General features: G+C 45.6%; 1 protein-coding gene across 1 annotated transcript in view; it reads right to left on the reverse strand.

Annotated features, from left to right (window-relative positions):
• LOC144775607 (dimethylaniline monooxygenase [N-oxide-forming] 2-like) overlaps positions 1–24,883 on the reverse strand; it is a 283,147-nt gene that overhangs the window by 85,625 nt on the left and 172,639 nt on the right. The window contains exon 6 of the mRNA XM_078659238.1: positions 14,304–14,503. Within this exon, the coding sequence (XP_078515364.1) occupies positions 14,304–14,503 (200 nt within the window). The remainder of the gene's footprint in view (positions 1–14,303; positions 14,504–24,883) is intronic.

The following is a 24,883-nucleotide window of genomic DNA, read 5'->3' on the forward strand; positions in this document are numbered from 1 at the left end:
AGAGGTAAAGAGACAGAGGATAACCAAATTCCTTCGACTACTGGTGAACCTTGAAAGGGGTAGGGTAAATACCTGCCCAAGAATCACTGAGCTCCTGAGCAAGGCCTCCTTTAGGGAGCTTCTGGGGTGGGAAAGGGCACATTCCATTGGGAAAATGGAGAACATTTTAAAGAAAATTGCAGATTGCACACTTGGCAGCAAAAGTTTCACATACAATGCCTACAATTCAGAGTTTCTGTAGAAAGCATTGGTAGAATATTTGAATACCTCCACAGGCAGCCAGCCCAGCCTAACCCATCCTAAAACATGTAGAAAAGACTGTGGCAAAACATAGTATTATTCAGCACAATGTCCCTAAAATAAGCTACAGAGCATTAGGAATTACATTAAATAAAAGCAATCTGTGTATGCAGTTTCAAACTGTGAATAATTTTTTTTCAAAACATATGTAGCATACTCCTTCACTACTATATTTCACGTTTAAAGACTTTTCTACTAGGTCCCGTCCAAGTCACTTGGCCTATATTTCGTTTATTGTTATTTTGTAGTTATTTTTTGTTTATTGTGGCACTTGCAATTTATTTGTGTGTATCATTGCTGTGCATAGGATATTGGGAAATCTGTGGTGTTGGACCTAGCCCGATTTGCTGGGTTAACCCCAAACTGGCTCTAGGACTTTGGGAACTTTACCACTACTAACGATTTGATGTCAGGACAGGAAGGAATCATCGACAGAGGTCCCGGTCCAATTGTTGTTTCAGACTACCATAATATCGCTACAAGGAGCGCAGAGCTCCAGTACCTTACAGGGAATCCCTAAATGACTGCATAACATGTAATAGGAGGGCAGGTACACTGTTAGTTGCACAAACACTTTAAACATTGCCTCCGGTATAAGCTTGCCTGCTCTGCCCAAACTACCAAGGGGATGAGCAGGGGTTATCTAAGTTGTGTAGCTGACTTTCCCTGACTAGAGGCGGTCCCCACCAAGCATATGGTGGCCTCAAGACCATCGCTATCAGGCCCAAAGAGTCATAAGCACATAGAAAATGCACACTTTTTTAAAGTGGCATTTATTTAATAGTAATGAAAAATCCACCAACATCAATAAGCAGGATTTATCGCCACTATTCCAAACATGGCAACGCTACTCCTTTCAGATCAGAAATTACTGCTTAAAGACATACAAGGGGATTCCCAAAGCTAACCTATGAGAGGAGCAGCACTCACTGTTGTGAAAAACGAAATAGGTTGATTGTCACTACCAGGACATGCCACAAAATAAAGGCATATGCCCTACCTTTTACCTATACAGCACCCTTCCCATAGGGCTACCTATGGCCTACCATAGGGGTGACATATATGTAGTAAAAGGGGAGTTTAGGACTTGGCAAGAAACTTTAATGCCAAGTCACTGTGGCAGTAAACTGCACATGCAGGCCCTGCAGTGGCAGTCCTGAGACAGATTTGAAAGGCTACTTCTGTGGGTGGCGCAAGCAGCGCTACAAGTCCACAAGTAGCATTTAGTTTACAGGCCCTGGGTATATGGGATACCACTGTACAAGGGAAGTACAGGTAGATTGAATATGCCAAATAGGTGTAGAGCAATCATACCAAGTTTAAAGGAGAGAGCGCATGCACTTACGCACTGTCCAGCAGTGGTAAAGTTCCCAGAGTCCTAAAGCCCAAAAAAAAAAACACACCAGAAAAATACAGGAGGAAGGCAAAAAGTTTGGGAATAACCCTCCAAAAAGGGCCACGTCCAACATGTAGAATGTCTCAAATTTTGCCTTTTGTGATATGCTGATGCCCTTTTCATGTTTTGATTTATGTGTTACATTTGCACATTGTTAATCTTCTATCTTTTTCTTATCATGTACTATTTTGTACTGAAATGTATTTAAGCCATGCTTCCTTTTTGTGATGTACTATTATAGTAATTTTGTTAACCGAAATAAAGTTTGACTTGCTTAAACCTTACTTATTTTTTTATGATAGAGAATCTTCTTGAAAACTGAAACAATAAATCATCAAATGTTGTACAACTCTCTCAGTTGCAAGGCATAACAGAGGGAGATATTTTTACAAACAGTTGCAGTACTCATACCTCTCATTTTATAGAAAGCTGATATGATCAAAAAGCAGACAGGTTACACAACCCTTACATCTAAAGGGCCTGATTTATGTCTTGGCGAATGGGTTACTCCTTCACAACGGTGACCAGTACCCTCTCCGCTGAAATATAAATCCCATAGGATATAATGGGATGTATATTTCAGCGGACGGGAACTCCATCACCGGTGTGACAGAGTAACCCGTCCGCCAAGATCTAGATCAGGACACGTGTTGGAAATGGCCCTTTTTGCAGGGTTAGCCTCAAACTTTTTAATTGTTCCTCCTATTTTTACGGACCTGTTTTTGTTGGCTATAGGAATCTGGGCTCCTCACCACTGCTAATTAGTGCTAAAGTGCATATGCTCTCTGTGTAACTTATGATTATAAACCAAATGCTACTGGTGGGCTTGCAGCACTTGTTGTGTCACCCAGAGGAGTAGCCCTGAAAAGGTGTATAAGACCTACCACAGTATTGTCTGCATGCGCAGTGTTAAACTGCCATGTCCACCTGACCAAGGCACCCCATTGCCAGGCCCTAACCTTCCCTTTTCTTACATGTAAGGCACCCGTCAGGTAGGCCCAAGGTACGCCCATGGGCAGGGTGCAGTGCATGTGAAAGGTAAGACATGTACTGGTATGTGTGACATGTCCCAATAGTGAAATACTGCCAATTTCGTTTTTCACTATTGCGCGGTTAGCTGTCCCATAGGATAGCATGAGAGATACTTTGTAACATCTTACAAGTTTAACTTCCCATTGGGACAAGATGGAGAAATAAAGTTTATGCTCTCTGAACTCACAATTTAATAACATAGTAGTAAATATGGTTTTTATATTGTGTGTTTTGCCACTTATAGAAAGTAGTCCTTTTCTTGTCTAAACATCCTGAGTGTCTCTGCCTGTTTGTGGATTGACTGTCTGGTTTTGGAGTGACAGGTGCTGGGGATCTGCATTCACTGCAGCCAGCCACTGGGGGAGGGGGGTTGAGATGTGCTTGGCCCTTCCTGGATGACTCAGAGCTGAGCTGAATAGCCCTTGGCTGCATTTAGAGTAGTGGGAGGAGTTTCCCAAGCATCTGACTAGGGCCTGTCTCCCTTGCACAATGCTGTCTCCACCCCCTGTGGTCATACTGCACCAGTGAGACTGGGCTTTGAGACCCTGGCACAAATAAGAACAAAGACAAAATGGGGTGTAAGTAGTGGACCTTACACCCCAGTCCTTTAGATCACTTCTGGACTCAAAAGGAAACTTTGCCAAGTAGAAGAGCTGGCAAGCTGTGAGGAGGGGTACTGCCCCTTTACTGTGTGCTGTATGGTTCTGCCAAGAAAATGGCAAAGATTGGAACTTTGCTGAGAAACCTGCTCGAAGAACAATTTCAAAGGGCTTGTGCGTGCTGGCCTCCTCCTGTTCTGAAGTCCCAGAGACACAAAGACGTCACCCCAGCTCCCCTGCACTCTACTGCTGAGAGTGCTGAACTGCTAGGAGGTGCCTGTTCCAGTTTTGGGCCCCTGAAGGTTGTTCCTGTTGTTGGGAGCTGAAAGAAACATTAGAGAAGCAAGAAAAACAATACCTGATGCCGTCAGCGATGCCGCTGTGACACTGCGTCCTGCACCGAGGCCAAGGGCTCCCCTAATGAAGTGCACAACGGTGCCAGGCCTGTACCTCAGCTCTAACGCCTGCCAACACTTGCCGATGCCTGCAGTTATTGCCCTTCCCGACACCAGCGGACTCACGGATTACACTTATCTCATCACTGATAACAACTAAGGGTGACTCCACAATCTCACCGCCTTTGCGTCGCCTCACTGGAACCGACACTGCACCGCCGACACAACCAACATCCCTGGATTCGAAACCTCTCCTCCTCGCAGACACGATGCCTCGCTTCCCCCATTGCAGTAAGGTAGCTGGCCTGGACCTCGGCACCGACACCTCACCTCCGTGATGCTGTGCATCATCACAGACTTCGTCTTCCAAGGTACTGTTTGTTTGGGGGTCTGTGTGATTACGTGCCTGACACCGTGCACCACACGGTCGGCGCTGTACTTTGGATTTATTGCTGTCATGACATCGTAGTAGCTCTAGTTGGAGCTGTTTGTTTTCTACAAGTACTATTTTTGCTAAAATAATTTTTAAGTCATATTTCAATACATGTATGGTGGATTTGGGGTGTTATCACTGTGTTACTGTGTGTTTTGAGTACAAATACTTTACAGATAGCCTTTGAGATAAGCCTGTCTGTTTGTGCCAAGCGGCCAAGGGGGATAGCAGGGGTTATTTAAAGTGTGTATCCCCCTTACCCTGACTAGAAGCAAGGGTTCCTAATTGACAAAGGTGTATACCTATGCCAATTAGAGACCCTCAGTTCTAACATTGGGGGTCAGCGGTGGGATTGAACTTATATTTGTAATTGACCCACAGTAATTGGTGTACACTACTGGTAAAGTGAAGATCATTACACAACCACATACTGTTTTTTTCCGGTTTCTGGTGTCCTACTGGATTTATTTTTTGATAATGGGACTCTGGTTAGTTGTTGCACCTGTGAGGCCCTGGCAAAACGGAAATCAACTTTTGGCACCTGTACACCTACACAATGATTGAGATAAAAGCCTTTTGCAAGGAGAGGGGGCTGCCAGTGGAGAAAGGATCCACAAGGAGGAATCTTGAGGAAAAACAGTATTTCTATGAGATAAGAATCTGGGAAGCAACACTACCAGATGATTCTGAGGAGGAGGACTTTTCTGATAGTGAGGGTGAAACAGAGAAAGATAAGTGGCTTTTAGCTGTTGAGTGGAGATAGAGAGAGTTCAACCAGGAACTCAAGAGGGTTGAGGCCAAGAGGGCCTTATCCCAAGAACGCGAAAAGTGTGTAGCTCAGGAAGTGAACTTGGCTGGGCTGGAGACGGAAGCCATAAGGGTGGGTCCAGCTCAAATGGTGGCAGCAAAAATGCAATATTTAGATCTGATGTACACACACCCAGAGATATGACGCCTGACTTGAAGGAGGGTATTGACATACACGGGGGTTCAGGTTCATGAGGTAGCACCAGTGGTGCACAGTGTCCCTGAGGTGGATTGGGGAACTGGCACATGGGTTCATATTCATAGTGGTGGGAGGGACACTCCACTGACTCTAGTTGAGAGGTGCAGAGAGGTTATCCACCATGGTAGAAGGCCTGGTATGTGAGTATGGAGACCACCCAGAAGAGTGTGGGTTGAATGTCAGAAACAGTCAGGCACAATCTTTCCAGTCTCAGGGGGGTGATGCGAGGTACTTTTGCGAGGCACTAGATGGTGAGTTGATGAGTAGCTTGGTTAACACCTGTGTGGGGTTGTGCGATTCAATTGCTAGAGAGCATATTTTAAGTCCCTGTTTTCCAAAGCTATGTTAACACCAGGTGGAGTGTGAGTTCTCTGACCCCAGAGAGCTTGCGCTGGAGGCAGACCTTTTGGTGGATTACAGAGAGTCTGAAAAATCTTTTGTGAGTGATCCTGAAGGAGGCGGCTCAGGTTTTTCCCAACCAGGAGAGGTAGAGGAGGTTTGTAGTGACCCAGATAGGTCCCAGTGTCGTTGAATAGGTGAGGGGTCCCATGTCCTGTCTCGGAGTAGAGGGAGTGAGGGTGGGCTTAGTCCCAGGGTGCCAGAAACCCAGTTACAGAACCTGCATGGTTCCTTGAGTGAGCACCAGGAAGGTGGTCTAGTCTGTACCGGGAGGCCATCCACTGTGGGTGATCCCAAAGTGTCAGGTGAGCTGGGGGAGGGACTGCTGTAACAAGCATTCCACCAGTTCTGGTGTCTGGCAGCACCACTCTAGTTAGGAGGGTGCATACGTCCAGATAAAGGAGTGAGGGGAGGAGGCAGTCCTCAGTGGAAGGACCAGTGGATTAGGTGTAGCGAGCTCTGTAGTCCAAGCCCCCCAGGACTGACCCTGGGGAAGCCACTTCTGGCCTGGGGTTCTCCATGCACTGTCAAGGGGACAGGAGGCTTGAGACCTGCACCAGGCAGACTCTCACGCAACACTTGATGAAGGGATTTCCCTTGGATGGGGTGGTTCTGCCCCCCCAGAAGTCTTGGCTTGCCAGGCACAGGTTCAGCCTAAGTGTACAGACCCTGGGTTGGAGGGCCAGGTTTAGGGTGCCCCTCTTGACCGGGAGCAAGGGGCAACTGCTAGCAGTGCCCCTACCAGTCTGTCTTGTGGGGTACCGCTTTGGGTGGGAGGGTGCAGAGCCCCAGGAGGGGCCAGGTCCAGTCTAAGGGTACAGACCCTAGGCTGGTGTACCAGTTGCAGTACAGCACCCCTAAACTGGTGGGAGAATTGTGTGGACACCTTTCCCAGGCCCACTGACAATTCTGGAGTCTGGGGGTACTGCTCCAGGTGGGAGGGTGCAGGGCGCCAGAGAGAGGGACAGGGTGTGGGAGAGCCCATTACTGCTGCCTGTCCAGTCTCAGGTCACAGAACCTGGGCTGGTGGATCAGTGTCAGGATGTCATCCCTGACCTGACAGGAGGGCGAGTGGACAAAGGGTGCCAGGCACCTGGGGCTACCACCCCCCACTCCCTGACACCACAAATGTTAGAGAGTACTGAGAGACATAAGGCCTGGCTCTCATCACTGACAGTTGTCAGTGGCCACTGTGGCTGACTGTCCTGGTGGACAGAGTTGCCCCTGGGAGGGGAACAGGAGTCACACCCCCGAGGGTGGACTCAGCCACACCACTGTGTTTGCCATGTGGGTACTGGCTGCCTGCTGAGCCACATCTGTAAGTAATGCTAGTTTAGGCACTGCACAGATGGAGTCCACAGGTGAGGAGAAGGGTTCCCCATGGGTTAGCTTAGTGGACCCTGAGAGTATGGATAGAGGGATCCAACTGGGTTTAGGAAGGCGCAGAACGGGAATAGACCCCTCCTGTTGCGGGCCAGGTTCCATGTTATATCGCCCCAAGCAGGGAAGCCCATCGAGGTATGGTTTGAACTACGATGGCTTAAGGCTAGAAGGATGTTCTGTTGGAAATGGCTCTTTTTGTTGCAGGGTCATACGTTTTGCTTCTTCCTATTTTTCTTGACCTTTTATTGCTGGCTACAGGACTCTGGGCACTTTTCCACTGCTAATCAGTGCATATGCTCTCTGTGCAAATTATGATTATAATTGGTTATCCATGATTGGCATATTTGATTTACTAGGCAAGTCCCTTGTAAAGGGCACTGAGTGTACCAGGGCATGTAAATCAAATGCTACTGATGGGCGTACAGCACTGGTTGTGCCACCCACATGAGTAGCCCTGTAAAGGTATCTCAGAGCTAGCACTGTAGTGTCTGCGCACGCAGTTTTAAACTGCCATGTCGACCTGGCAAGAGCACCCACTTGCCAGGCCCTAACCATCCCTAGATGTAAGGCACCCCTCAGGTAGGCCAAAGGTACCCCCATGGGCAGGGTACAGTACATGTGAAAGGTAAGACATGTACTGGTGTGTGTGACATGTCTCGATAGTGAAATACTGCCAATTTAGTTTTTCACTATTGAGCGGATATCTGTCCCATAGGATAGCATGGGAGATACTTTGTAACATCTTACAAGCAAGTATAACTTCCCATTGGGACAAGACAGATAAATACATTTTAGGATCTCCAAACTCATCTTTACACATCTTTTAGTAAAGATGGTTGTAAATTGTGTGTTTTGCCACTTTTAGAAAGTAGGAATCTTCTTGTTTAACTATTCTGTGTGCCTCTGCCTGTTTGTGGTTTGACTGTCTGGTTTTGGAGTGACAGGGGCTAGGGATGTGCATTCACTGTAGACAGCCACTGATGGGGGGATTGAAGTGTGCCTGGCCCCTCCTGGATGACTCTGAGTTGAGCTGAATAGACCTTAGCTGCATTTAGAGTAGTGAGATGAGTTTCCCTTGCACTTGAATAGGGCCGGTCTTGCTTGCACAATGTTGTCTTCACCTCTTGTGGTCATACTGCACCAGAGAGGACAGAACTGGTTTGGGCTGGGCTCAGAGAACCTGTCACAAAGAACAAAGACACAATGGGGTATAAGTAGTGGACCTTAAACCCCAGAACTTTAGGTCACTTCTGGACTCAAGAGGAACCTTTGCCAAGTTGATGAGCTAGAGAGCTATGAGGAGGAGTAATGCCCCTTTGCTGTGTGTTGCATGGGGTTGGCCTGCAGTTGCTGCTTCTGCAAAAAAAAAGACAAAGACTGGAACTTTGCTGAGAAACCTGCTTGAAGAAGAATCTCCTAGGGCTTGTGTGTGCTGGTCTCCTGTTATGAAGTCTCAGGGACACAAAGACTTCACCCCAGCTCCTCTGAACTCCACTGCTGAGTATTCTAGCCTGCCAGGAGGTGCCTGTTCCAGTGTTGGGCCACTGGAGGTTGTTCCTGCTGTTGGGAGCTAGAAGAAACCCAAGAGAAGCAAGAAAAACAATCTCCGACGCCATCAGTGCCACCGCCATGATGCCTGCAGTTATCACCCTTCCCGACACCAGCAGACTCCCCGTCTCCGGCATCGCCAGCGCCTGCATCCAGTTGTCTCATCGCTGATAACTGCCAAGGGCGACTCCACGAACTCGATGTCTTGGCATTGCTTCACTGATGATTCTCCACTGACGCAACCAACTGAACCTGTCCTGGATTGAAAACGTTGCCTCCTTGCGGACACGATGCCGCGCATCCCCCCATGGCAGCTAGGGAGCTGGCCTCAAACTCGGCACTGACACCTCACCTCCATGATGCCGTGCATCGTCATAGACTTTGTTTTCCAAGGTACTGTTTTTGTTTGGGGGTACATGTAATTCCGTGCCGGAGGCAGCGCACCTTGTGGTTCATGCCATACTTTGGATTATTGCTGTCATGACATCATAGTAGGTCCAGTACTATTTTTGCTATAATCATTTTTAAGTCATATTTCAATACATGTGTGGTGCATGTAGGGTGTTATCTCTGGGTTACTGTGTGTTTTGAGTATACAGACTTTACACATTGCATTTGAGATGAGCCTGTCTGTTCGTGCCAAGCTGCCAAGAAGGATATCAGGGATTATATAAAGTGTGTATCTCCCCTACCCTGACTAGAAGCAAGAGTCTCAACTTGGACAAAAGTGCATACCTCTTCTAATTAGAGACCCCCAGTTCTAACACCCCCTCAGCAGTTTCACAGGAACAAGAGTGAGCCAATGTGCCAAATAGGAAACTTGGGTATTATAATGCACAATATTATAGTGGTTCACTGTGAACTCATGTACATCAGTGTTTCCTGGTCAGATCAATAACCAGAGACTCATTCAATCTAATGAAAAAGTCAAGCACTGATACCAAGTACTGAAAATTATCAGCAGACAGTTAATTATGGGTATACAATGATTACAAACCATTTTAGGAACCATTCACATGCTGCATTGTTAGTGCACTTAGCAGTACTATAGTAGTATTACTAAAGTACTACAAAATGCTATTCATAAACCTAAAAACAAAAAAATCACTGCCTTTGTCTCTCCTATATTTTCTATGGAGCGATCCTCCTACATGCAAGTTTACTACTTATTTGTTTTATGAAGGGAACCGGGGGAGTTGTTGAAAATGCAGCGTACTTCCTACAAAATAGGAGGGGTTTAGGAGCGGTTTATAGTGCAGCATGCATCCACCTACAAAAGATTATGCACCCTGCTATTCACAAACTGCCCTTCAAAAGTTTATACAGCCAAAAAGGTTGCAAAACAGAGGGAAATGTACTTCATTTCAGAGCCGGAGTACTTCCAGCCAGTGGCGGCTTCTCCATTAAGGCAGAGGAGCGTCGCCCCACTGCTTCAGCTGCAAGTTGAATACAAAAAATAAATTGATAACGTTTGTTATCATAATTATGTATTCAGCTTGCAGCTGAAGCCAAACGGGTGGGACTGGGCTCCCCTCATCACAGGGGGAGGAGTGGTAGCAGCACCTAAAGTGCGCATGATGCTTTGGCTGGCTGACCATCTACAGCCTGGGTGGAGAACATGGAGAGCTTGCCAGCCTCTGTCTGACTGCCGAACACAGCAGCGTTGTGATTGGTCATGGGATTCTGAAAGATGGAGAAAAAAGAGGCGGCAGCCGGCGGTCAGCAGTAAAGAGGTAAGTGCAATTTATTTTATTCTTCTCCTTCCCTCGTGCACCCCCTGCCTCACCAACCCCGGTCAGTAGCAGCCGCTACTGCTTCGAGAACCACATACGGTCCAGCGGCCAATCCCCTGCTGGGATCAGCTGAATGGCCAAGGGCAGTGGTTTTAACTTCTCACCTGGACACCGGGTACAAGATATGGCCACAGGTTAGACCCTGAGGCCAATACCTCACTGTGCACAGCCGAAGGATATGCTCAAAAGGCAAATTAGAGGAATATGATCATAAAACCACTGGTACAGCAACACCCTCCAATAGCAAGTAATGGAGGCAGGGACTTGAAATAAAATGCCATAGGAAATAATTTAAAAATAAATGACATTATCTAAAGTATTAAAAAATATAAATACATTTAATTTAATGTCAAAAAATCGAAAACATATATTTTATTTTACAATATTTTAATGGCTTTTCTTGAGTTGAAAAATTAAGGTAACATTAGTTTTCATTAAAATATAATTAAATTACTTTTCATTATTACTGTACATCACTTAATAAGAATGCAGAATAACAAAATCTACTTCAGGTGGGAATTTTTTTGTTTAAACTTAATAAAATATTACAATATTTAACATATTTATTTGATTAAAGATTGAATTCAAAAGTTATAGTGTTTTAACATTTTTTTAATGTTGTATTACATTTAAAATAAATATATAACATTAATTTACAATAATATTTAACATAAAAATAAATGTCATGTTTTTTTTAAGTACAATAAACTCTTACTTTTCCCTTCGCTAAAGGGAGAAATCCACTACTAGCTTTTAAGAATCTGCCTTAATTGCAAAATGAAGGATTCATTTTCTTTTTGAAGAAGTTTATTTAGCCCCAATTTGCATCAAAGGGCTTGCCATGGAGGCTGTTTTAACAATCCATGAAAAAGCATTATGTGCCCCAAAAGAAACACTTCCTAATCCCAACCTAAGAAATCCACCAATAAACTAGCTTGTATCTCCACATTTTCCCCACACTATGACAAAGTGGACACAATTAAAGCATAGGAAGGTTTTCAAAAATGGGCAAAGTTGCATTAGAACTACCACTGGCTTCCTTCAACCAACTGATGAGCCCTATTAAGGGCGCTGAGGATTTTTAGTTGCATGTGTTCCAGTTCAGGAAAGACCTGGCCGGGCAGTTCGTGCTGGACAGCTCCAATTGGAGCAGGGCCAAGACTGATGTGCATATGAGTGGGTCCATGCTAAGGTGGCATTGTGTGCAAAACATGGATGGATTGGGATGTGGCCCCAAGTAATCACCAGTTGCTGAGAATAATTCAAGTATTCCATCCATCACTTTTTGTACACATCAGTATGACGCCCTAAGTAGGATACGTATGCCCAGACATGGGTCCCCAGCACTTTGTACTACTGGAACCAAGCTATACCCAGCTGATGAGCCATAATAAGGGCAAAACTGGTCTTGTGTTGCTTGCCTTCCAGTCCAGGGAGGATATGACCTTGCATTTTGGGCTAGATTGTTCCAATTAGAGCAGGGTCAAGACTGATTTGTAAGTGGCTGAGTTCAACCTGATGTGGCATGGTGGGCAAAATAACAAAGTATGAGGATGTGGCATCAAGTAATTACCAGTGGTTGGAATTAATTTAAAGTTCCATTCATCACTTTGTTGTATACTTCACTCAAACAGAGACAGAGAATTAGAGGCCATGTTGTATGTGACCACAGATTTACTGACACGGACCCCTGTATCATTAAAATCTGGGACCTTCCATCTACTAATGGCCTCTTCAAGTAGTGCAGGTGTTGTGTCAGTCATAGTTGTGCACTCAACACCAAATTATTTCAATCTAAGAAAATAAATCATGAACTTCTCAAACTATAATTCCAGTCATGTGAATTATTGCATCAAATGCCCATGTACTCTACGCTACCCTGTCCAGACATCGAAACAGATCAACGATTGTATTAGACAACACAGGAGCAGGATAAAATGCAATTGGTAGAGCATATTTTCCAACTTAATTATAATTAAAATGATATGTTCTGGTAAATGACTGACGTCAGTCAGCCGTCAAGAAAAGGGGTAATCAAATAGACGTAATAAACATGTCAAAATGTACATCTATGTCCCAAACACTGCTCAAACATGGCCATCAGACTTTATTTATTGCCCAAACTAATCACAAGTGCCTCCAGAGAAACCTACAGTCTCTAAACACACACCCAGTGGGCTACTACGATTACATTCCACTTTATTTTTATTGCTTGCTCTTTCTTTATAAAATAAAAAATCGTCAGTTCACATTGGTAAGCAGGGAGCTAGGCTTGTAGATGCCTCCATCAGGAGTGTCAATAAAATGGTGTGGAAAGGGGGGGTTAGAACAGCTCTCTTCCACAGTATTTTGTTAAATGTGACAAAGTGGCACACTGAAATGTCAAGCAGGGGTCTGAATTATGCCAGGAGTACCCAAACTGTGTTGAAGAATGCCCCAATTTAGCAAGAACAGGCCCCCATTACACCAGTGATAGATGAAACGACAACATTCCAGGGTCACTTTAAAGCCAAGGAATCCCAACCAGTTCCCCTCCCTACAGTACACCAGTAGGCAAACTGTATGTCGAATGCTGGGTTCCAACACATAAGGCAGGAGTAACAAGGCCTGTGGGAGTAATGTAGGCTGATGGGTATGGCAAGGGGCACAGAGTCTTCCCTTTCAGAAACACATGATACAATAATTGAAGACCATGCCTACAGATGTAACATTTCAGATATTAAACTATTAAACTCGCAGCAGAAAGTAGAGGGTGTGCGCGTACTTGACAAAAAGGAGAGTGATTTCCAGTGCAAGTCAATAGGAAGCATTGGACTGCAGTACACAGCAAGCATTGTTGTGCATTTGTGTGAGAAATGGCAAAGTCTGACTCCATCTTGAGCATCACCCTGTACTCCCCATTGCTTGGTACCAGAAGGCGGGTCTTCATGGGGTTGGTAGGGGTTGGAGGGAGATAATCCTTAGTACGGAGGGTCACAAGGCAGGGATAGGAGGACTGGGTGTGTCTATTCAAGTCAATGTGATGGGCAAAGAGTACCTGATAGTGGCAGAGTATCTCAAACACTTAAAATACAGAAATCCCACCCATAGTTCATATGTGCTGCTGTACAAATCAAGTTCCCAGTCACAATGAATTAGGTAGAATCTATGTGGGCACGCAATTGCTTCAATCAGAGTTCACTGGCATGCTTTTCAGATTCAAATGCTTTATATTTACAAACTATCCTTTGGCATGAGTCCTCCTTAGAAAGCTGATCCTGTGAACAGTAGGCATCAATGCAGCCTTTCAAAACCTGGCAGCTTGTATCCAGTTTTTTCATTTATTATGAGGCCCTTAGCTGTTGCAGGTCTGTCAACAGTGGTGCTAGACCTCTTTCAAGCGAGCTCGTTGTTCACACTTTTCAAAAGAGGGGGACTGTGCAGCACCGCAACTAAGATCTCTTTTCTTCTAATGTTGGCACGTTCTCACTCCTAACCGTGTCGTTACATGGGTAGCTGAAGGTAAATCACACAACCTGAAACACTGACATCATCACAGGATGTGAGATCACTCACCCACAGACTCCAGTGGTGGGTCACTGCATGTTTTCTCTACACTAGCTTCATTGAAACTGATGCCTGCAGCATGTTACTAAACTGACAAACAGCTAACCCCCCTATTGCAAGCTAAAGACATTCTTACTGTTAACAGATCATTAGTCAGGTCAGCTAACTGGGGCTGCGAACAGCAACCTGAGATAGGAATCAATCATTCCTATCACTATGTGGCTATCGTATGTTCCAGATTCCAGAATAGTCTAACCTCACGTGTGTCATAGTGCCATGTAGTGAGTGCTCTTATACCCACAGACCAAATTCTTTTAATTAGTAGTCAAGTACTTTTTGCACAATTCTGTCGAGATATACAATATAAAAGAAAAAAAACCTGGGAAATGGATATAAAACAATAGGATGCAACAATTGCAATGTGAATAGACAGAATTCCTGTTTGTGTCAAGGGTGCACTTTAAGATTACTACCTGTCTTGAGGTTGCAACCCATAGTTTGCATGGTTGAACCACTCATTCATCTTCTTATTATTGAGCGAGAGGGCCACAGCCACCGGGAGTTGATCCATTACCCAGAACTGAAATCGAGTAGAAAGCATCATGTCGATAGGGTTGCCCCCATTGGAAATTCGTGTTAGCACCCAAGAACCATGCCTGGTGCTTAGAAAAACCTGCAAGGCAAAAAGTGAGAGGGCTGTTAGCAGAAGTCTTTTGAAGACCGGTATGGATGGATATGACTTTTCTACAATGTTCTTACAGAAGACTACAATAGCAGTGGACATAATTCAAGCAATTGTGCTGTGTAGGACCCATAACTTCCTTTAGATTAACAACTGAGAATAAAATTCAGTTGCCTTGCAGAATGATTTTCATGGTTTCAGGTAAACGAGAAGCATTACATTTGTGGGCAAAAATATCACCCTGAATCCTGGTAAGCTCTGAATGTATGAGAACAAAATTGAACATTTTAAATCTGTGGGCAACAGACCAGATTTGAGATTAAAGTTCCTAACCATTGAGGGCATGATTTAGAGTTTGGGGGGCGGGTACACTGTCATAAATGTGACAGATATTCTATACGACTTATTACAATTTTTTTATTGTGACGGATATCCCATCCGCCTTATTACAAGTGCATTAGGATATAACGAACTTGTAATAAAGTGGAGCCAATAGCTGTCATATTTGTGATGGTGTACCTGCCCGCAAAACTCTAAATCAAGCCATGAGCATTTAGTAAATTATTACTCAGAATTTAGAATTCTGGATGCCCAATATATTGCTAAAGTCAAGGTCTGGGTAGAATTTCACCTACATTGGAGTAACCAGGGTAATGTTGGTAATTCTGAGTTACTGTTTGAAGCAGAATTACCACGAACATAGTTAAAGAGTAATTTGTGGGGGAATAATTCCTACGGCGAGAGAACATTTAGTGAGCATGAGTGGCTGTTCACACTCGCTATTCGTCTTCTGTTGCATATAGCGCTATTTCTTAGTGCAAAACACATTCTTGCATCCTTTTTGGAGGCAAGGGTGCATTTTGTTCTAAGAAATAAGTGCTAAATGATGGGAATAAGTTGGAGTGGAAATCCTACCCCAAGTGCACATTTAGCGAGCATGGGCCACTGCTCACTATTTGTTTTCTGTTGCATTTACTGCAAAATGCATCCTCACGTCCATTTTGGATGTGAGGGGGCATTTTTTGCGCTAAGAAAATAGAGCTGAATGCAGAATTACTCTGGTCACTTAATTCTGCACAATCATGCAGACTTTTGGGGTAAATCCGCATGATTATGCTACAGCGAATTACGTGAGTTACACCCACCCTACTAAAGTTCCCTCTCAGTGTTACAAAGTAAGTACCTTTCCTTTGTGAACACCAACTCTGGCTTTCAGGTTAATCTACAGCAATAGTTCTATTTTACCAACTTCTGATATTGTGCAACCAAGGCATACTCCCCATCCAACCTCCAGTTCCCCTCATCTCTAGCAGGAGTCACAATTGTAAACCCTACACTTTAGTACATGATCTGTATAAATGTCTGTGCCCCTTTTACAAAGAGAGCTCATCCGTCACTTTGGACTTTGTTTCCACTTATGGTTTTGTACTATATCATTATGTAATAAAATGATGTTAAGGCGTTATCAATGTTTTGTAGTGTTACAGAGGAAGGATTATATTCCAGGAAAAATTACCAGGATAAATGCGTAGAATACAACAAGATGACTCTCCAGTTGTGTGGGCTCTTTGAGTGAGACTACTGAGTTGATCACTCGCCTGCTAATTTAGATAATGTGCTCAGCCCACAATGCATATCTGTTTTTTTTACCAAAATATATATTTTTGTCGTTTTCTGGAAGCATTTACGGCAAACAGGGATTCCTGTGGTTTACGACAACAAAAACTGAGTACGGTAGGGTTTGGAGGCTTAATGTTGACTGTGTGTGCAGCACCACATGGAAGTTGGTGGAGTTTTTCCTTAAGTCTGAGCTCCAAGCAGAGCATGGAGTGGACAAAACTGCGTGAACTCCGCCGGATGAGAGGAGTTTACAGACCATACTTCAAGTCAAGTCAAGTCAAATTACTTTATTTGTATTTCATTTGAAAAACATAAACGCACAGATAAAAATACATTTTGAGGGCAATATTCATTCATTGATAACTTTATTGCGGTCATAGACCATAAAAGCACAGATAAAATATGTACATACACAAGATAAAATAGATAAATAATTAAGAATACATGGTTTAAAAATTATTAAACAGTAAGTTATCAAAGGTAAGGTAGCAAACATCACAGTTAATTACGATTTATCGCATTTCATTAAAGTGAGCCTTCTGCGCCACATACCATGTAAAAACTGTGAAACCGCAAACACAATAAGAGGGGAGGTGTCATATCTTAAAATTCTAACAGCTTGTACACATTGCCTTAGGCCAAGACTTCTGCATAACGGTGCCAACCAGCATCTCCGTATTATACTATAAACTGGGCAGAAGAATAAAACGTGGACTATATCCTCTTTTATATTGTTACAGACTGGGCAAGTTCCCTCCTTTCGTCCATCCCATTTACAAGTGAATGCCCCAATAGGTAGGCATCCATGTCTTAATTGTCTATAGAGTTTCCTTGCAAGGGGAGGCTGTATTAAGTCCAAAAACTCCTCCCTCTTGGACACGAGTTTTACCTGCAAAAATTCTGTAGACAATCTGCCCAAAGTTGTCGAGCTATACAGCAGACTTAGGTTGTAATGTCTCAGGGAGCTCTATTCTCTTCACTTCCGGGCAGCTCTTCTCCGGGGTCTCCCATAATTGGGGCATACCAATTTGATGTACAAGGGTTTTAATGTGGGCTAGCCATGGAATGTTCTTGTTCTTCAACTGCCCCCAAACTGCAGTGAATTCAGCTCTATAATCCTCGAGCTCAGGTACCGTCCAAAGCCTTCTCCAATACAGGATAGGTCGAGCAGCTAGCAGTTCTGAGATGGACTCTAAACTAGTCTCAGGGTTGTGAGCGGGGTGCTCTGGGGGAGGCCTACCAAGTTCCTCATAAAGGCCTGTTCCACCTTAAGAAGGCTTGGTGTGCTCATATGGCCCCAGATTTCTGCACTGTACGTCACAGCTGGCCTAGCTTGTGTCCCGTAAATTTCAAGGGCTGGGGCAAGTGGCTTAAACAGGGTTGTTCTCTGGAACTTGCCAATGCCTCCTACGATCTGTAAAAATCTCAGAGCAAATTTGGATACCTGTGGGCCCCAACCGAAATCTTCAGTCAGGGTGACGCCCAGGTATACAAAGGTTCTCACCCTTTCCAGCAGGGCACCATTTAATACAGGGTTAGGGCGTGTGCGCTTTGGGGGGTGAAAAATCATAAACTTCGTCTTTGCTAAATTAATTTCCAATCTCCTCGAAGCGCAGAATGATACGAAACCGTCCAAAACCCTCTGGATACCTGATGATGTTCGAGACAACAACAAGGTGTCATCTGCGAACATCAGAGCAGGCACCCGACCAGTGGCCAACCATGGAGCGTCACTGTCCTTAACATTGTCCAATTCACCCACCAGGCCATTTATATAAAGACTAAAGAGCGTGGGAGCCAGGGCACAGCCCTGGCGTACGCCTCTGGTCACGGGGAAGCAAGCTGATAGTTCCCCGTTCTTCCCACATCTCACCTGGGCGTAGTTCCCTGCATGGAAACGCTTCAGGACGTCTAATAGATAGGGAAGGAGGTCTAGTTCTTCAAGACCCTCCATAAACTCTCCCTGGGGACGAGGTCGAAAGCGGCCCGCAGGTCTACGAAGACAAGGTAGAGGCTGCCACCCTCTACTCTTGCTGTCTTCCAAAATAGGACCTGCAGCCTAAAAATTTGGTCCAGGGTCGAGATTCCAGCTCTAAAGCCGACCTGAAGGGTAGTCAATACTTTATGCTCCTCCATCCACCCCAGCAATCTATCCAGGAGGACTCGGCCCATTAACTTCTGCGAAGTATCCAAGAGACTAATCGGTCGATAATTTGATGGCACTAAAGGGCAGCCCTTCTTAAAAATTGGGACAATCTCGGCCCCTACCCAGGTGTCCGGTAACTTAGCCCCCCAAAGGACCGCATTAAATAAAACAGCCAAATACGTCGCCCACATTTTTGGCTGGGAGCGGAAAAGATCTCCAGGTAATCTATCAAGGCCTGGGGCTTTGTTAGGTAGCTGCCTAATGATCGCCAATTCCACCTCTTTAACTGAGATACTCTCTATGTCTCCGGGGTCCACCCTCGCCCTGGCATCCCACTGACCTATCGGATAGCCCAAGTCCGAGGCCCCCCGCAGTCGATACTCGTGCGGGAGGTCTGGGGCTCAGGGCATCCGGAAGGCATCATCTGGCACCGATATCTCTACCTCATTTAAATGTTCACTGGTGTCAGTCTCAGGGCTAGTGTAAAGCGCAGCAAAGTGTGCCTCCCAAACTAACGGAGCTATGTTTGGTAGGAGAGCCTCCCCTCCCTCTTTCGCACCAGAATTAACTATTGCCCAGAATAGTTTGGCATCTTTTGCCAGGAGGGCGCCTCTCAGTTCTTCCCACCTGGCTTCTTCCCACTCCCTCTTGCCCCTAGTGAGCTCCTTTTTATACAGCAGTCTGGTTGCCCTGATATTCACTCTGTCATTAGATTTGATTGCCGCAAGTAGCTCCTTTTTTAGTTTTTTGCATGCATCATCAAACCAGGGGTGAGATTTCGGGACACGTCTTTTAGTTCCACTTACAGGGTAGAACACGTCCCCTAGTGCCGTGACTAGCTGCCTGTGTGTCTCCACTGCCTGATACCTGCAGGGTGAGTCACCCATCTGGGTTATGAGTGGGATTGCAAGTTGGTAAATTTTTGCTAGCCGGGATGGTGAATCTGCTAGGTGGGGCCATTTAACCCTCCTTCTATTGTTAGCCAACATGAGGGGAGGCATCATCGCAGCGGGTTTGGGTTCAGGGTTAGTTAGACCGAAGGACCCCGGCTTAAGAGTTAAGACCAGGGCATTGTGGTCGCTATTGTGTCTTTGTACGACCCTAAATTCCTTTAGCTTGTCACAATTCTTAGCATCCACCATGAGATAGTCAATGATGGATGTTTGGCCTACTCGGTTGAACGTGGCTGTGGCTGGGCAATCAGGATCCAATCTCCCATTGCACGCCCGCAGGGATGTTTCAAGGGAGAAGGATTTTATTTGAAGAGCTAAAGGAGTCCAGGCCCTGACTGAAGTAGTATTGGGCTCTGGAATATGCCAAAGTGCGTCAACTTCGTCTTGCTCACCCAACTCCAGGCTACCCAGTGGCTCGAATTGACAATTAAAGTCTCCCCCAAGAATTATTGACATAGAGGGGTCTAGCCCCTGGATAAAGGAGTTCAGGGCTTTAATTGTGTCAGATTCTTGAGCATTCCTGGATGGCCTCGAGTAAATATTTATTATTGCTACTTTGGGTTTGCTTGCAGATTTTAATAAGACGCACTGTATATACAAAGGGTTTGTTTGTATTTCGGTCGCCTGGATACCCAGGTGGGCGCCTATCCAAATTGATAACCCACCCGATGGACGGCCTCTTCCCGTAGACACTGCCAAGATATCAAATGTTGCGAAAGTCGAGCTAGTGCTCTCTTCCAGTGCCCAGGTCTCTTGCATAAGGCATATATTATTATTATTATTATTATTATCATATGTTGCCATAAAGGCGGCCCACTGTGGAGTTAGTTGCTTGTTTTTTAACCCGGCTATATTCCATGAGATCAACTTTAAGCATCCTTCTTGTGGATTTTCGGAGCCCTCTCCTTCCCCATTCCCGCTACCGCTAGTCCCCATCTTCTCTGGTGAATCACTCGTTAAGTCCTCCCTATTGGTAGATAATGAAACGTTTTCCTCTAATACCCCAGCCCTTCTAGGAATTTCATTAGTAACTTGTGGGGAAGAATTTTCCCTTAAACTGAGTCAATCCACCTCTTCTAGAACACTAAACCTATTCCAGTGTGGTTGCAATGGGAATAGGGGACCGTATGGAGACATACCCTCCCTCAATGCCCCTCCATATGGCATTCTCTGTGGTGGAGGATCGCATCCCCTGTTATAGTGTACCCCTCTGTGACGGGAAGGCTCCAGACTAGGGGTGGGGTAAAAATATGAGAGGTGCAGTGAGCATATTTCTGTATTTGTTTTAGTGAATGGGGCATTGCAGATATACTCTACGGCTGAGACATCCCTGAAATTCAAAATTATGACATCCCCTGCTATAGTTTTTGGGCCCCTCCCAATCCATGCTACTCTTCTGGCCGACATGATTACGCATGAAACACTCAGTGGCAAGGGTCTATTAGTTGCAAGCCATTGGATGCATTTGTTTTTTAACTCTGTCTCCCTTTCTCTTTTCCCTTCACTTAATGGTGGTACTCCTGCAAGTATGACCACATATGGTTGGGCTTCAGGGGGTAAGTGAATCGATGGTAACTGATTTGAAATAACTCTTGGTGTTTTGTTTCTATCTAGCGTTTCACTAGTTTTACTCCCCGTTTCGCCCTTTTTAGGTTTCGACCTGGCGAGAGCACGCAGTGCTCCGCACAGGGCGAAAACTTTTGTCAACAGTATGGATGTTCGGCCCGCCTCTGTTTCCCATTGGCTAGCTCCATAAATGGACGCTAGCCATTGGCAAACAGAGGCGTCCGTCATCCTGCGAGGCGACTCGTGGGCGTTTTTGGAGAATTTTTCTCATCCGGCCCCTTTTGTCTCGTCAGTGCGGCGGTGGGCGGGGTTTATTTTTTTTGCTCGTCGAGGTTTGTTTTGACCATTCCGCGGCCGACCGCCGCCGGAGGAAGTCCAGGTAAGTGCCCGTTCCCGCCGACCGTGTGCCGTTCCCGCCCCTCCCCTCCCGCTGACCGTGTGCCGTTCCCGCCCACCCTCCCACTGACCGTGTGCCGTTCCCGCCCCCCCTCCCGCTGTCCGTGCCTTTCCTGCCCCCTGTAGTCTTTGCCTCGGCGACCCTTTGTTCCCCCTGGCACGCCTGGCATTCTCAGGGCCCAGCCTGACTACCTACATGTCGAGATATTAAAGATGGATTTTCGGGCATTATGCGCAGCATTGTGGCGGCCACAAAAAGCGCGAGTGCCCACACAGTTGAGCCGGCCCCTGCCCTGACACCTTCACGTCGAGAAGCTGAATAGGTATGTTCGGAGCCCTGAGCGGCTTTTTAAAATAAATCTAGGTGTGTAAATGGACAGGATGTGTACTGCCCTATGGAAGAACACGCAGTGAGCACACAGTGTACATACACGTGCACACACCTTTTAAACAATCGATAGCTTTGCATACACCTTACCAATGTATTTTCTTCAACGGTTAAAATATTATTTATATGAATGGTTGCTTGTAGATTTATGTAATTCTTTCATATGACATTGAAAAAATAAAATGCCTTGTATATACGAATGTGTACTGTTCTGTATGTTCTCTACGGCAGCTCGCGAAGCTGCTGTCACGGATGTTTAACTGCGTGTTACCTTAAAAACCAACACATAAGGTGCGCATTTTCCGACAATGGAAGGGTTTCTGCGGGATAACAAAAGACAGGTTGGCGGTGTAATAATAAAGGGGGCAGGTACAGCGAAGGGATGGTTTTTCTCATCGAAATATATATATTATTTGTGAATGGTTTAAGCTAAACTTGGACTTTGGAAACGATATGTATCTGAGAGATTTGTAGCGCGACCCTAGCATACAGACAAGCCACCGGATATTTGCCTTTCCTTGGCGCATAATTTAGTGAACCCGGCCACATATTTTGGTGCTCCCCTGCCACATAATTCCAGTGGCCCTGCAGATAAATTCACGTGTACTGTGCACGCGAATCTACATCAGGTTTTGTACAAAACTACTCTTACATGTAAGTAATGTGTTCCTGAAGACAGGCATGTGTAGTAGTCAAGGAAGGAGTGCAGTGGGGCTAGTGAACCGCCCCTCCCCCCGCTCCCCCCCCTCCCCCCACGCAGTACCCGTGTACGGATCTTTCAGCCACATCCTTTTGGGCAGACGCTAGTCACGCTACATGTACACACCACAAACAGACCACAGTCCCGTATATGCTTTTCCACGGAGCCGATGTGCTCTCTGCTTCCCTGTGCTGCCCACAGGGGTTTATTCCGTGGAGATACAAGGCGACACATTTACATCCGTGTTCAGTGTTCACTTCTTTGTGTGTGCAGTGCTCGCCTGTTTGTGGATATATCCATGCACACAAACCTACATGCGTGTAACTGCTGCCTCACAAGTGCTGGGACGCGTCACCAATCTGCAGATCTGACCTCACGCTATTGGATGGTTGTACAACCGAGGATAAAATTCAAACTCTCCCTCTTCTCCAAGAGCCTAGAGCACCACAAAGGGGGGTGGGGGGGTACACGTTTCTTTGCCATATGTGACTTTCATTCTCCCATGCACCCCTCACCATGTTTGCAGCCCCTTTCACACTTGTTTGTTGCCTGTACAATCCCTTGTACACCTGATGTTACACAAAGAGCTTCTCCCATTCAAACCTACCCATTATCTACACACTCCCTCTCAGACTTCTTGCTGTGTACAACCCTTTTCACACTCCTCTTATCTGCACAATCCCTCTCTCTCTCACTCCTACATCATCATCTCTCTCCCCAGTCTGTCACCTTTGAAGTCCTTTTTACACCTGTTGGTTACCTATGCGGTCGGTTCATCTCTAACAACAGTGTATAACTTGCACAGGGGGGCTCGCAGTGTGTGGAGGGCTCTGTGTGGGTGTGTGGAGGGCTCTGTGTGGGTGTGTGGAGGGCTCTGTGTGGGTGTGTGGAGGAGCTCGCAGTGTGTGAGGGCTCTGTGTGGGTGTGTGTGGGGGGGCTCTGTGTGGGTGTGTGTGTGGGGGGCTCTGTGTGTGTGGGGGGGGGGCTCGGTGTGTGTGGGGGGGCTCTGTGTGGAGGGGCTCTGTGTGGGGGGGCTCTCTGTGGGTGTGTGTGGCATTTGCGAGCGATTAAGCTATTGGCATTGTAAATGACAATGCCATTTATTTATCTGTTTTCAAAACTAACTCATAAATAAAAAAATTGTCATTTACAATGCCAATAGCTCTAACTTGGCTTATTCTCTATATCTGTTTCTCTTTGCATTTTGTACGTTTAAGATGCCCCGTGTTTACATTCTTATGCCTCCGGTACAAAAGTAAGTGCGACTTTGTTGACTCCGACAGTGATCTGCCTCGGACCTCGTCTTTATGCATCTATTTTTGAAGTGCTGAGAAGGAATTAAATCACTTGATTAATGATCCAGCTTGAAAGGCAGTGTTAGAAGGTGTGTACGTGTATAGTTTTAGTAATCTATACATTTACTTACTTGACTTGACTTGTGTTGCTAATCATTATTTTAAGCATGACTGCCACCCTTCCCTGACTCCCCCCCCCAAGTCCCCCCCTTCCCCTCTCCATCCCCACCCACCGTACTCCACATGCCTCTGAATGGTTAGTAGAGGTGGGGCGAACCCAGTCACATATTGGCAAAGAGGTCTCCAGTGAAGTGTGACCCACACAGTCCGTTCTTGGTCAGGGGGGAGAGTGGACCTTCCATTTCCGGCACGGTGTGTTCTGGCGCTGGTTGTTCGTGTATCCATCTGTCTCTTTCCCTGTACTTTTCTGTTGCCCGTGCCTGCCTGCTAGTGAGAGTCTGTGCGGTGTGCCCTTTCTGTGTTTGCTTTTCTGTCTGCGTCCGTCTGTGTGTGTGTGTGGTTCTGTCTGTGTGGGTGCATGTGGCTCTGTGTGTTGCTCTGTGTGGGTGCAAATGCAATAGGTCTCGCATTTGCAAGAGATTAAGCTATTGGCATTGTAAATGACAATGCCATTTATTTATCTATTTTCAAAACCAACACATAAATAAAAATGTTGTCATTTACATTCTAATAGCTCAAACTTTTCCAAAGGCGAAACCATTGCATTGTAAATGCTTGTTTGTCTTTGCTGTGGCTTTATCTCTATCATTTTTCAGATTTACCCTTATTTGATGGGTATGACTCTGAGAATTAGAGCTAGTCATAGCCTGTGGTGTAGCGTGTGTCACCTTTTGAGCGGTTGGTATGGCTCCTGCATTGGAGGTCTGTGCTAAAGGGTTTTTATTTTCGGATACACTAGCACTGTGGTTATTTTGAGATAGAGCATCACTAGCAGGAGCTATCGGATTTCTCGACTGTTTAGCAGTCGCTGTTGTTCCTGTTCCCCTGGAATTTATAGTAGAAATAAGTTTGTCAAGTTTTGACACTAAGGGTTTGAGTTGGATAGCTATGGCCCGTTCCAAGGATGCTTGTAAATCGGCAACCATATTGGTGACCCAACACGGCACTCCCAGTGTTGGACATTGTGGATTAGAAGTCGGGGTCACCAAGTCATGGTTTGCTGGTTTGTTATTACTAGTATTTTTAGAACTAGTATCTTTCTTCTTACTAGAGCATATTTTTCGTGACTCAGGCCTTTTCTCCAAAGGGGGAAGGTTGGGATAATTGGGGGACCCTGAACAGTGATA

Source organism: Lissotriton helveticus, chromosome 1_1 (genome assembly GCF_964261635.1).
Source record: "Lissotriton helveticus chromosome 1_1, aLisHel1.1, whole genome shotgun sequence".
Classification (NCBI taxonomy): Eukaryota; Metazoa; Chordata; class Amphibia; order Caudata; family Salamandridae; genus Lissotriton; species Lissotriton helveticus.